This window comes from Pongo pygmaeus, chromosome 2 (genome assembly GCF_028885625.2).
Source record: "Pongo pygmaeus isolate AG05252 chromosome 2, NHGRI_mPonPyg2-v2.0_pri, whole genome shotgun sequence".
NCBI lineage: Eukaryota > Metazoa > Chordata > Mammalia > Primates > Hominidae > Pongo > Pongo pygmaeus.
Window position 1 is genome coordinate 192,415,308 of NC_085930.1, and position 12,461 is coordinate 192,427,768.

General features: G+C 42.2%; 1 protein-coding gene across 1 annotated transcript in view; it reads right to left on the reverse strand.

Moving 5' to 3' along the window:
• Positions 1-12,461, reverse strand: part of MCF2L2 (MCF.2 cell line derived transforming sequence-like 2) — a 247,265-nt gene that overhangs the window by 29,891 nt on the left and 204,913 nt on the right. The window contains exons 22-25 of the mRNA XM_054479976.2: positions 10,118-10,243; positions 1,814-2,029; positions 347-439; positions 101-179 (exon numbers count right to left, since the gene is read on the reverse strand). Of these exons, the coding sequence (XP_054335951.1) occupies positions 101-179; positions 347-439; positions 1,814-2,029; positions 10,118-10,243 (514 nt within the window). The remainder of the gene's footprint in view (positions 1-100; positions 180-346; positions 440-1,813; positions 2,030-10,117; positions 10,244-12,461) is intronic.

Genomic DNA, 12,461 nt, shown 5'->3' on the forward strand with positions numbered 1-12,461 from the left:
CAGCAAACCATTTTCTTTCACAATATCCCCAATTTGCACATCCCCCACTGAGGTGAAATCAGTATAACTCTACAGATGAAAGTCAGCAGGGGTAACCTACCTTTAATATTATTTTGTTGTTCCATCAATAATTTACTTATTTCTGAAAACCAACAGTCTCTGATTTCTTTTGAAGCTGCCTGCAATCACACATAAGAAAACACTATAAGACTACCCTGAGCATTAATTGCAGAGTTTTTATTCTCCCAGTGACCGTTAGACTAATGAGATAGAAAACACTTGTCAAGTCATGGGAACACAATAAGGAAAGAGTAGAGGAGACCCATGGGGAAAGAATGAGCGTTACCTGCAGGATGTATTTCTCAAGTCCATTTTGACTGGCAATCTCAAACTTTCTATGGCTCCCCCTTCCAAGCTGGCGAATTGAAAGTGTCATCAGCTATTATAAAGAGGGAAGAGAAATGTTCTATACCATCGTTTTCTGATTTTAAAATAGTCCCTGTCAATCACTCTAATCCTTTCCATCCTTGACAGCTCTCTTCTTTCATCTTCCTTTCAAGTTTTTGCTTTCCTCTCTTAATGACTCCAAGACAGCATAAAACACAATCTGGTACAGTGTCTTCTGTCTCACCTGTTTCAGAAGGTAACACAGACTGTTAACTTTCCACTGTATCTTTCTGCAGGAGGCGCTGCAGCCCTCAACCTTTCAGTGAAGAGATCATTTCTCCTTCAACATGTATTTTACAACTTTCTACGTAATAGTAACTGAATAAGGATCTATTCAGAAATATAAATAACAAGGCCAGGTACGATGGCTCACACCCCTGTAATCAGTCCTGTAATTCCAGCACTTTGGGAGGCCTAGGTGGGCGGATCACCTGAGGTCAGGAGTTTCAGACCAGCCTGACCAACATGGTGAAACCCTGTCTCTACTAAAAATACAAAATTAGCTGGACATGCTGGTGCGTGCCTGTAATCCCAGCTACCTGGGAGGCTGAGGCAGGAGAATTGCTTGAACCTGGGAGGTGGAGGTTGCAGTTAGCCAAGATCATGCCATTGCATTCCAGCCTGGGCAACAAGAGCAAAACTCTGTCGAAAGAAAGAAAGAAAGAGAAAAAGAGAGAAAAGAGAGAAAGAGAGAAAGAGAGAGAAAAAGAAGGAAGGAAGGAAGGAGAAAGAAAGAAAGAGGAAGAAAGAAAGAAAAAGGAAGAAAAAAAGAGAGAGAGAGAAAGAAAGAAAACAAAGGCTACTATGAACAAATTAACAGCTTTAATCACAAGAGCATAAATGTATATGTGTGTGGCTCCTGTATGTGTGTGTGTGTGTTTCATAGCCTGATAGCTACCTGGCTATGAAACAGTTTCTAAACAGGCGAGAAAACAATGCTTGGTGTGGGCCTGTGTCCCTTAGACCCCAAGGTCAGGACAATGCCTGCACGTAGACACAAAGATGCACCGTTGAGAAGGGCAAGTCTAAGATGAAATCCAGCCCCTGTTCTCATCACTAAGTCTTTCAACTCTCTTTTACCTCTTTGCCTGGAGGAGAGAGGGTACTTTTACTAATTAGTTTGTCCAGACTGGCTACCATATAGTCTTTTTTCTCTAGTACAAAGGCACTCCTATGCCAGCCCTGACCCATAAGCTCTGACCCTGGAGTCAGACAGACCCGGGTATGGATTCTAGCCCTGTGGTGTGGTATTTGGCAAGTTAACTTCACCTCTCTACACTGCAGCTTCCTCATCTGTAAAACAAGGAAAACAACCTCTCTCTTTTCTGCATAGGGCAACTCCCAGATGCAATAGGACTCCCTTTACCTTCATGGCCTTCTTGAAGCTGTAATGAGGAGACAATCCCTGGTCCCCAGGCTCCGTTCGTATCTTACAGAATACTATTCCCCTTTCAAATAGGTAGATTTGCCTCTGGCTGGGTTTAAATCGAATCAAATCCTTCATTTTATAACGATCCTTGTGAATTGTCCAGACGCTGAAAGGGCCGTGCAGCAACAGCTTGCCTAGTTTTCCAATATCGTCCTTTTGGAAACACACATACAGGAAAAGAAGCTGTAAAATTACTTGACAGAGAAAGAAGCCTTTGTGGCCTGTTTTCAAATTTTATAAAGCATGCTTCTTTGAGGTTTACAATTCTAAAAGTGCTGTTCAGGCTGATCTGTCACTAAATCAAAACTACAATTTTGTGAGCTTCACTGAGCGTGGTGCCATTTAGTTATATAAGGAAATCAATTCAGCTATGAAAGGTAATGCTATACGTAAAGAATGTTAGAAATGCTTGAGCTAGAGATACGGGGACTGTGATATTTTTGACTCAATTTTAACTAGCAGAATTCAATTTCCTCTGTGCCATGTTTGATACATGACAGTCTCCTTCAAAGGGACAAGAAATTAACATTTCAATTATGTCCAGCAGAGAGAGAATTTTGGCTGCATTATGGACCCATGAGCACCTGTGTGTTCCATCTGCATCCTAACTTCTGCTTCAGGTATATGAGGATCTGAGAACATGAAGCTTGCTCTGAAAAGAGAAAGTTTAGTATGATCTAATCTTCATAACATCGTAATGGAAATAGTAACTGCATTCAACTCTGAGTTTTTCACAGTGAGTCAACAGTGCCAAGACAATACCAAATGACAGATTTTTAAGAAGTCTGTTTGACTCTAGGCATACACTGTGATGCCCCTCTCCACCAGCAAGGCTGCCTTTGTCATCTGTCTGGTTGAAAGTCCAAATGAGATGACCCTGCCTTCTCCGAGCTCTCTTCAAAAGATAGTGGACTAAGATGAGCTGGGAGTGAGGCATTTTATCTGGTATTTTTCAAAACTTCGATTGCTTAAAGCAGATAAGAATTCATTTCCCTGAATAAAAACACCAAAAGGAACAAATTATTTGAAGGGGACCAAGACAAAAAAATCTCCCTAAGTGACCTCTAGCTGAGATCAATCCCTATGATTTCTGAGTTAATACCGGAAATATGTACTTCATTCATAATTGGGCATTTTTATAATTTATTGTTGATATGTTGGGCAAACTCTAGGTATCTTTTTAAAAAAAGAATTGACTTTACTTCTGAAACATTAAAAGAAAAACTTCAAGAGCAATAAACTCTAGTCATTTCTATGGTGTCTATGGCGTTATTTTCTATGTTAATTTTAAGTTTTCTTCTTTGGGAAATTTACATATGTAGACTGTGGTGAATAAAACCCTCAAACTCCCAGCCACGAGGCCTTCTTTTCTAAAAGCCAATGCTCCTGTTCTGTGTTAACAGTTCACCACATTCCAAAACAGAAGGGTGGAGAGGTCCATGAGGACCTTGGAGAATTTTTTCACTCTATCTGCATCCATCAAGGACCCACTCAAATGTAATCACTACAGACCTTAGTGACTGCTTTTTCCTTTAAATCCATTCAATTCATACTCAATATAGACATAAATAGTGCAGGAAATATGTTTTAGTAAAGGCAACTGGTAGAAGTAGATACTTAATATTTGCCGCATAAACAAATGTTATCAGCACAGGTTGAGCATCCATAATTTAAAAAATCTGAAATCCTCCAAAATCTGGAAATTTCTAAGAACCAGTATGACCCTGGAGGTGAAAAATTCCATACCTGACCACATGTGATGGGTGGCAGTCAAAACACAGTCAAAATTTTGCTTCATGCACAAAATTATTTTTTATTTATTTATTTTTTTGGGACGGAGTCTTGCTCTGTTGCCCAGGCTGCAGTGCAGTGGCACGACCTTGGCTCACTGCAACCTCTGTCTCCTGAGTTCAAGGGACTCTCCTGCCTCAGCCTCCTGAGTAGCTGGGATTACAGGTGTGCATCACCATGCCCGGCTAAGTTTTGTATTTTTAGTAGAGCCAGGGTTTCAGCATGTTGGCCAGGCTGGTCTCGAACTCCTGACCTCTGGTGATCTGCTCGCCTCGGCCTCCCAAAGTGCTGGGATTACAGGCATGAGCCACTGCTCCCGGACTTCATGCACAAAATTATTTAAAACATGTAAAATTACCTTCAGTCTATGTGTATAAGGTGTACACGAAACGTAAATGAATTTCGTGTTTAGACTTGGGTTCCATCCCCAACATAACTCAGTATGTATGCAAATATTCCAATCCTCCCCTAAAAAAAAAAAGTCCAAAACACTTTTGGTCTCAAGCATTTTGGCTAAGGGATATTCAAACTTGTAGTTTCTATCTTATAATGTATTCACTCTCTACCTCATTTTAAACATTTGACGCATCTTACAGAAATATATACAGTATAGACAGATAGAAAATAACTGAGGGAATTAAGGTGAAGAAAAAATAAAGAAGTTGGGAGCTTGGCGCCTGCCTGTAGTTGCAACTACGTGGGAGGCTGAGGCAGGAGGATCACTTGAGTCCAGGAGTTTGAGGCCAGCCTGGGCAACATAGAGAGATCCCCATCCCTAAATATAAAGACAACAAATCAGATGAACTATTCCAAAAGGTGTAGAAGATAAAAGAAAAGATGAAGAGGTTATATGTAAAATGCATATAATAAAGCCATTTAAACTTGTTGTAGACTTGGCTCTGACTTTCTAATAGCAATACAGAGGGAAACATGGTGAGTGATATGATTTATTATGTCTGAAGACATACACAAACCAGTTGTTCAGGAAAAGCACAGCTATTCCTACTAAGACATAAGAAACATTTCTCCCAATGATATGTTGTCACTGAGCAACATCCTCAACCACGCCCTATGATAGAAAAAGGAACATGTTTTAGGTAAAGCTGCTCATAAGAACACATAGGGTCAGTGTGGAGGCTCAGCTGTCAAAGTAATTCTAGAAGAGGCTAGGATGATGGGGGAAGGGGGAATAAGTCGAGGTGTACACTCTCTAATGACTTGTAGAAGATGGGGTGACGTGAGTTAAGGCATCCGCAAGGCTATTGTAGAGGAAACAGCCCCAACCAGAAATGCTGAAGAGGCAGCCTCAGGCAGCAAGGTTTGTGCTTTATTACCTCTGAACTTTCCTTATCACCCCATCCACAGCCATGCTGCTGCACCTTCATAGGCAAGTAATCAGAGGATGTGAATCCAGAGAGGTACCAGCAGCTGACCATAGGGGCCCTCAGCATAAAAACAATGTGCCAGGGGTGGGGGGTGGCAAATATGATCTCTCCCTGAACTGAAGAAAACAGGAGGAGGTGGTGACCAGCAGGAGATGGGGCTGTGACATGCTTTAGGGGAAAGCAGGCAGTGGAATAAACTAGAAGGAAACAGAACTATGAAGAAGGTGAGTCATTCGAAATTATGAGGAAGAGGAAGAAACTGATGGAAGGGAAAAAAACAGTCAGTAGGTGGTAAGAGGAGGGGCGAGCAGGCATGTGGGTGCACTTGACACATACAAACAGGGCACACAGGTAAGAACCCCGGCTCCCTCCCCAGGCCCAGGCCCCAGAGCTGCTGTGGATCCTGGGTTTGCTCAGTTCCCATCTCCATGAGCCTGACCTTGCCATCGTGACTTCTTGAGACGCTGCAGGTCAGCTTTCCAGTAAGCTCATTATCACTGGAAGTGACTGGAGGGAGTCGCTGGGTCTTTCAAGTCTGGCAGAAACATATGGGCGCATATCCTCTGGGTCATGTTGCACAACTGTTCTCAGGACCACACATATGACGGGATTGCCCATCTCCACACCCAAGGTCCAAACTCCAGCGGGTGAGCACATGCTCTACACGGTGCTGACGAAGGGCAGGCACACACACTGTTCACTGTCATCAGGGTGTGTGCTGTGTTGTGCTCCGCCTCCAACAGGAAGCTGCAGGGACATTCCCTGAGCAGGAGCAAGAATGACCTTTTCCGTCTTGTGTACCTTTTCTTTCCAACTAGACTGTAATTGATCTCAAGGTCACAGACCACATTGCACAACCTCTTTCAGACACGTGTTCACCAGTATTTATTTATTTATTGGCATTCCCTAGTATTTATTTATTTATTGGCATTTAGTGGTGCTTGGGAGTAGGGGACAGGAAACAAAATACACATCACTGTGAGGGAATATTGATTTATCCAAGGAGTTCATTCAGCGATGCCCCTGTACTGGGTTGAATAGTGTTCCCCCAAAAACTCATGTCTATGAGAACCTCAAAATATGACCTTATTTGGAAAGAGGGTCTTTGCAGATACAATTGGTTAAGATGGGGTTGCCCTGGGTTAGGATGGGTCCAAATCCAATGACTGGTATCCTTATAAAAAAAGAAAACAAAGAAATGGAGACGCACGCTGAAGGAACAGCCATGCGAAGGCACAGGCAGAAATTGGAGTGGCACAGCTGTCAGCCAAGGAACTCCAAGAATTGCCGGCAGTCACCAGAAGCTCAGAAGAGGTAAGGAAGGATTCTTCCTGAGAGCCCTCAGAGGGAACGTGGGCCTGCTCTCACTTTGGACGTCTAGCCTTCAAAACTGTGAGAGAATAAATTTTGGTTGTTTTAAGTCACGTAGTTTGTGGTTCTTTGTGACATCAGCCCTAGGAAACGAATATACTCCCAACTGTTTTCCACCAGTAACAAATAAGTGTGGTCATGTCACACGGTGTGTGGAAGAACCTGATGGTTGTGAACTCAGAGATGGAACACAGGGGCTACCTCAAACGAGTGAGCAATAAGTTAGATGGCCTCCTCTGTACAAGAAGTGATAGCAAAATCAATTAGTAAATGCTACCATTTTCACACCTGGGCATTCTGTAGGTAAGAGCCCCAATACAAGGATTTCAAATGTGACTACATTGGCCAAATGAAGAGTCTGACTGAGAGAGTGAATCTAGGGAAGCTGGCCTCAGCAAGAGCTTCTTTTGGGTGCCCATGTTTCCATTCCAGGTAGTAAGAGTTAATGTGACTGTCACAAACTTATTGCACAAAGAAGCAGGAAACATCTGTATAAATGCATCCACGCAGAGCCTGAGTCCAGAAATGAAAAGCAGAAGCTGTGGGAGCCTGTGATTACAATAGTCAGGGGCAAAGAAGTTTCTTCCTTTCCAGCCTGAGCAGGTCCCCATATAACTTACCACTAGGGCTGTTTATTCGGCATCTGCTGGGCACCAGGCACAGTGCTTGGTGCCTTACCCATCATTTAATCCTCATTTACTCCCGGCAACCGCCTGTGATACAGGTATTGTGGGCGGGTGGGGGGTGGGGAATGAACAAGATACTTTGCCTGGGTCACTAGGATTATTTACTTAGCCCTATCTCTTCAGCTAACACCATGGTAAGGAAAGAGGAAACTGAAATAGAAATAAAATCCTGGCCCTAGCCCACAATGAACTTACAATACAAGTACATCCTTTAGTGGTTTATATAAATTTGTTCCAAAAAGGAAGACTGTTTCATTCAATCTTTACAAGTCAACTTTGGAACTCATCCCTGGCAAGTCAGAATTTAAATGCATCTCTATTATGCATTGGATTTGAAAAAAAAACTTTTTTTTTTTTTTTTGCAAATGGATAGCAGTAAATTATATCTCAGTGTTCCACAAAACAAACTTGTTTGGAAAAGAATTGTAAACTTCTGTGATTAAATTAGACCCAGGACTGATTGAGTACACATAAAAACAAGAAAATATAAATATCAGAAGGGATTTTTTTCTAGTTGCTTTCTAGTTGTTTAATTGTGATAATTTAATTATCACATTCAATTTCTTTCCTTTATAAAACCAGGTTAATATTAAATTTCAAGCAGAGAAACTAAGAGGTTGAACTGGATTCAGCCATGCATATAGCATGTGATTATAAACACCTGTAATAAAACTCTACAAAATGGAGACAAAGAATCTCAGAATCATTTGAGCTGAGTTAGAGGTGGTTGTCAGTCAACTCTAATCAGAAACAGATAAAGAGTGGAATAGCACCCTGATAGGGAATGAACAAGAAATAGTCCAAGCTGACAGCCATCTAATCTTGAGTGAGTTAACTCTTCTTTCCATGGATCTTCTTTTGAATCAGAAGGTTGAAAATTCCAATATCTACTCCTCCATAATTCAACAGGATTATACAAAACTGTCAGGAGAAATTAGCTGATGTATTAGATGTAAAAGTAAGTTAAGTCTTAGTAGAAAAGGTACCAAAAAGCATCTGGCAAAGGCACAATTCTGAGGAGACATGGTCAAAAAAGGTCCTTTGCTTTTTGCGTGTAAAATCTCCAAATTCTATAAGCTGGTTCATCCTATTTGCATGCAAACTGGCTTGGAATGAAATTAGGGCAGAATGTTATTTCCTCATGTTTTAACCATTCTTTCCTCACAGCCTCCTCCTCCTATGTTATTTACACTGTTTCCTGCCCTGTGTATTGTTTCCAGGACATTCATTAGATTCAGGGAAATGAAATTTAATAGGGATGGCTAATACATAATTCAAGATTTAAAAAGGAACAGAAAGATGCCCCGAATTGACCTAACAAATTGTTCCCTTGACTTTCCTCAGCCGAAGAAAGAAGAATTATTACCAAGAAAATGATCCTTACACACACCCTAACCCTACTCTGCAGTTTATGCATATCCTCTTGAATCATGCATCAGTCGTCAGCAAAGACACCTTGGAGTCCCAGGGGACAGTAATAGCATCATGGCTGGGATCACAACAAACCCCGTGGGGCTAAGTTTCTGAGATCCAGGCCCAAGAAATACCAGCGTGGGAAGTAAAAATAACTCATTTTTCGGACCTTAATACCTTTCATGGTTTGATTTATGACAAGGAAAGAAAAGTCATTTCCTCTACCAAGACCTCAATACATGGTATGTTCAAAACCAAATAAAGATGAAAAGAAAAAAAAAAGAGAAGGAAAAAGTATAATATAATCACAAGTGACAAAAACGCAGAAGAGGGGGTCACAGAGATGTGATGTAAGAAAAACTTGGCCGGGCACGGTGGCTCTCACCTGTAATTCCAGCACTTTGGGAGGCAGAGACGGGTGGATCACGAGGTCAGGAGTTCGAGACCAGCCTGACCAACATGGAGAAGCCCCGTCTCTACTAAAAATACAAAAAAAAAAAAAAAAATTAGCTGGGTGTAGTGGTAAGTGCCTGTAATTTCAGCTACTCAGGAGGCTGGGGCAGGAGAATCGCTTGAACCTGGCAGGCAGAGGTTGCAGTGAGCCGAGATCATGCCATTGCACTCCAGCCTGGGCGACAGAGCAAGACTGTCTCAAAAAAAAAAAAAAAGAAGAACCCGACCTGCCATTGCTGGCTATGAAGCCATGAGCCATGGAGCGTGGGTGGCCTTTTTAAGCTGGAAAACTCCAGGAGACAGATGCTAGTCTCCAAAAAGGAAAGGAAACACCTTGATTTTAGCCCATGAGACTGTATTGAACTTCTGACCTTGGAACTTCAAAATAATAATAATAATGAATTTGTGCTGCTCTAAGCCACCAAGCTTATGGTAATTTATTATGACAGTGAAATAAAACAAACACATCTGCATAAAAATCTAGAGTACTTCAAAGTAAAAAACAAAAGTTGAATATTAACTATGCTCCAGCCTCAAAGAGATCATACAGTTATAGGGGATGTTTTGCCTGGAATGCCTGGGACCAGCCTGCTCTGGATTAACACTGATGCTGGAGCTCAACTCTCCAGCATTGGCCTCTAAATGCATCTCTTGGGTTTTCGTTAGACTATTTGGATTAAGGCATGTACACTATATACGTTTGGGGCCTCTTCTGGGATCTGTGATATAAAATTGGGGCAAGAATATAGGACCTGTTTCCAAAATACTTTTCTTAGAGAAACTCTGAAACAAGAAAACAAATCTTTTACTATTTTAATAGTGCCATGGGTTAGAAAATAAATTGCTCCTCCAGGACTTTTCCACTGCCCATATATGTTCTGGCCCTTGACTTTCTGGTTTGTCCAGACAGTGGGTCAGTCCCACATTCAAAATCCTGAGGAATAAATCCAAGATTCCTGAAGATGTCAAGGGACGGCTTGGAATCTTGTAGCGCGGGTTTACTGAGCAATTTAGGCGACTCTCCTCAGAGTCCAATTCCTTTACCATAGACGATCTCTCTGACTTTGCCAGAGCATTTCCTCGCTGTGTAGTATTGCACCTGCCTTTTGTGTGAGATGCTCTAACACTCCTATGGAACATACCGGACATTCAGTCACTGCTGCTAGGTCCACAGCCAACTCACAGGACTTGATCAAATCCTCTATCACTGCCAAAGCTTGTTGTAGTTCAGCTGAGAATGCTGAATCCTTGGTTCTCTTTGGCCCATCCTGTGGAAAACAAATGCCTTGTTGGAAATCAAAAGAATACCATCTGCAAAGTGAAGAAGGAAAACAGGACAGAGATGAGGAGCCAGGGATCCAGCCACCCCTGACTGAGAAGGGTGGATATTGATCTGTCTCCCTGCTCCCAAAGCATGGTGGCTAAAGATGCTTGCTGATTTAGGTACATGATATAGAGACAAGCAAAATCATCTACTTCTGCGCATTGTACTAGTGAAGAATGAAGTTCATAAATCATGGAAATTATATTCCTGCTACATAAGAAACATATAGAATTCAGCTATATATATATATATATATATATATTTTTTTTTTTTTTTTTTTTTTTTTTTGAGAGAGAGAGTTTCACTCTGTCACCCAGGCTGGAGTACAGAGACACGATCTCAGCTCACTGCAACCTCTGCCTCCTGAATTCAAGCAATTCTCCTGTCTCAGCCTCCCAAGTAGCTGGGATTACAGGTGTGTGCCACCATGCCTGGCTAATTTTTGTATTTTTAGTAGAGATGGAGTTTTGCCATGTTGACCAGGCTGGTCTCGAATTCCCAACCTCAGGCGATCCACCCACCTTGGCCTCCCAAAGTGCTGGGATTACAGGCGTGAGCCACTGTGCCTGGCCAGAATTCAGCTTTTTTAAAGCATGGAAAAACCTAGCTCCTTTTAAATAGGCTTCTCTCTCTTTTATACCCCTATTCCCTGAGGCTTACTGAAAAAAAAAAAAAATACCATATGGCCGGGTGGGTGGCTCATGCCTGTAATCCCAGCACTTTGGGAGGCTCAGACAGGCAGAGCACTTGAGGTCAGGAGTTTGAGCCCAGCCTGGCCAACATGGTGAAACCCCGTCTCTACTAAAAATACAAAAATCAGCTTAGTGTGATGGCGGGCGCCTGTAATCCCAGCTACTTGGGAGGCTGAGGCAGGAGAACAGCTTGAACCCAGGAGGCAGAGGTTGCAGTGAGCCCAGATTGTGCCATTGCACTCCAGCCTGGGTAACAAGGGTGAAACCCCATCTCAAAAAAAAAAAAAAAAAAAGTAGCTGGGTGTGGTGGTGTGTGCCTGTAATCTCAGCTACTCAGGAGGCTGAGGCAGGAGAATTGCTTGAACCCGGGAGGTGGAGTTTGCAGTGAGCCAAGATTGCGCCACTGCACTCCAGCCTGGACAACAAAGTGAGACCTTGTCTCACAAAAAAACAAAAAAGAAAAAGAAAAAGAATACAATCTGAGTATCATATTCCTATATTTAATGTGAAAGCCTTATTCCTGTGGGAAAAATTATACTTAAAATCATCCCAGAGGAGGACATTTGTAAACTCCTATAGAGACAAAGAACTCCATAGGGGCTGCTATGTGGAAATTTACTAATGATTTACATGTAAAAGCGATAACATCATATTTGCACACTGAATCTCCCCCAACTCTGTCCTTCCTTCCTCCACTTGTCCCTGGCCCTCCCCACATTGCACAACCATTAAAGATGCCAAAGAGATAAGCCGGCACTCTGCGCCTCCCCAACATAGAGACTCAGCATTCAGCGGAAAAGCAGTAACTAATTAAAGACCAATGTTCCAATTACAACCACAGTGACATTTAGGATGTGATTGGGGTGATTGTTTCAGCTCTAAAGGCTTTTGCATGGGCTTGTGGTATTTTATCTCCCTGCTACCTACATGCTGTATTTATCTGTTACCTGGTAAATACACATAAAAAAACTTTGGTTTATTCAATGTATTTTTTTAACATCTCAATTTCTACAATGAAGAACAGCTAGCCCCTTTGCTGCTCCCCATCTAGCCCTGACTCTTTTTGTCCTCTACAGCACAATGTAGTCACAGGGTTTAATATTTTCTTAATCTATGCGGAAGCACTGGGTATTTGCATCTTTGGATGAGAGACATGAGTGACAGGGCTGATGAATGGAATAGATCACGCTGCTGCCTCTGAAAAATGTATCATGGATTCGTAGCTTCTCATTCATAATAAAGAAGCTTCGCTTTCTGGTAAAAGACAACAGACTCTCACCTGAATTTATTTTAACAACATCAATAAGGGATTAAGAGTTCTTGGCAGGGCGCAGTGGCTCACGCCTGTAATCCCAGCACTTTGGGAGGCCGAGGGGGGCGGATCACGAGGTCACGAGATCGAGACCAGCCTGGCCAACGTGGTGAAACCCCATCTCTACTAAAAACAAAAATTAGCTGAGTGTGGTGGCC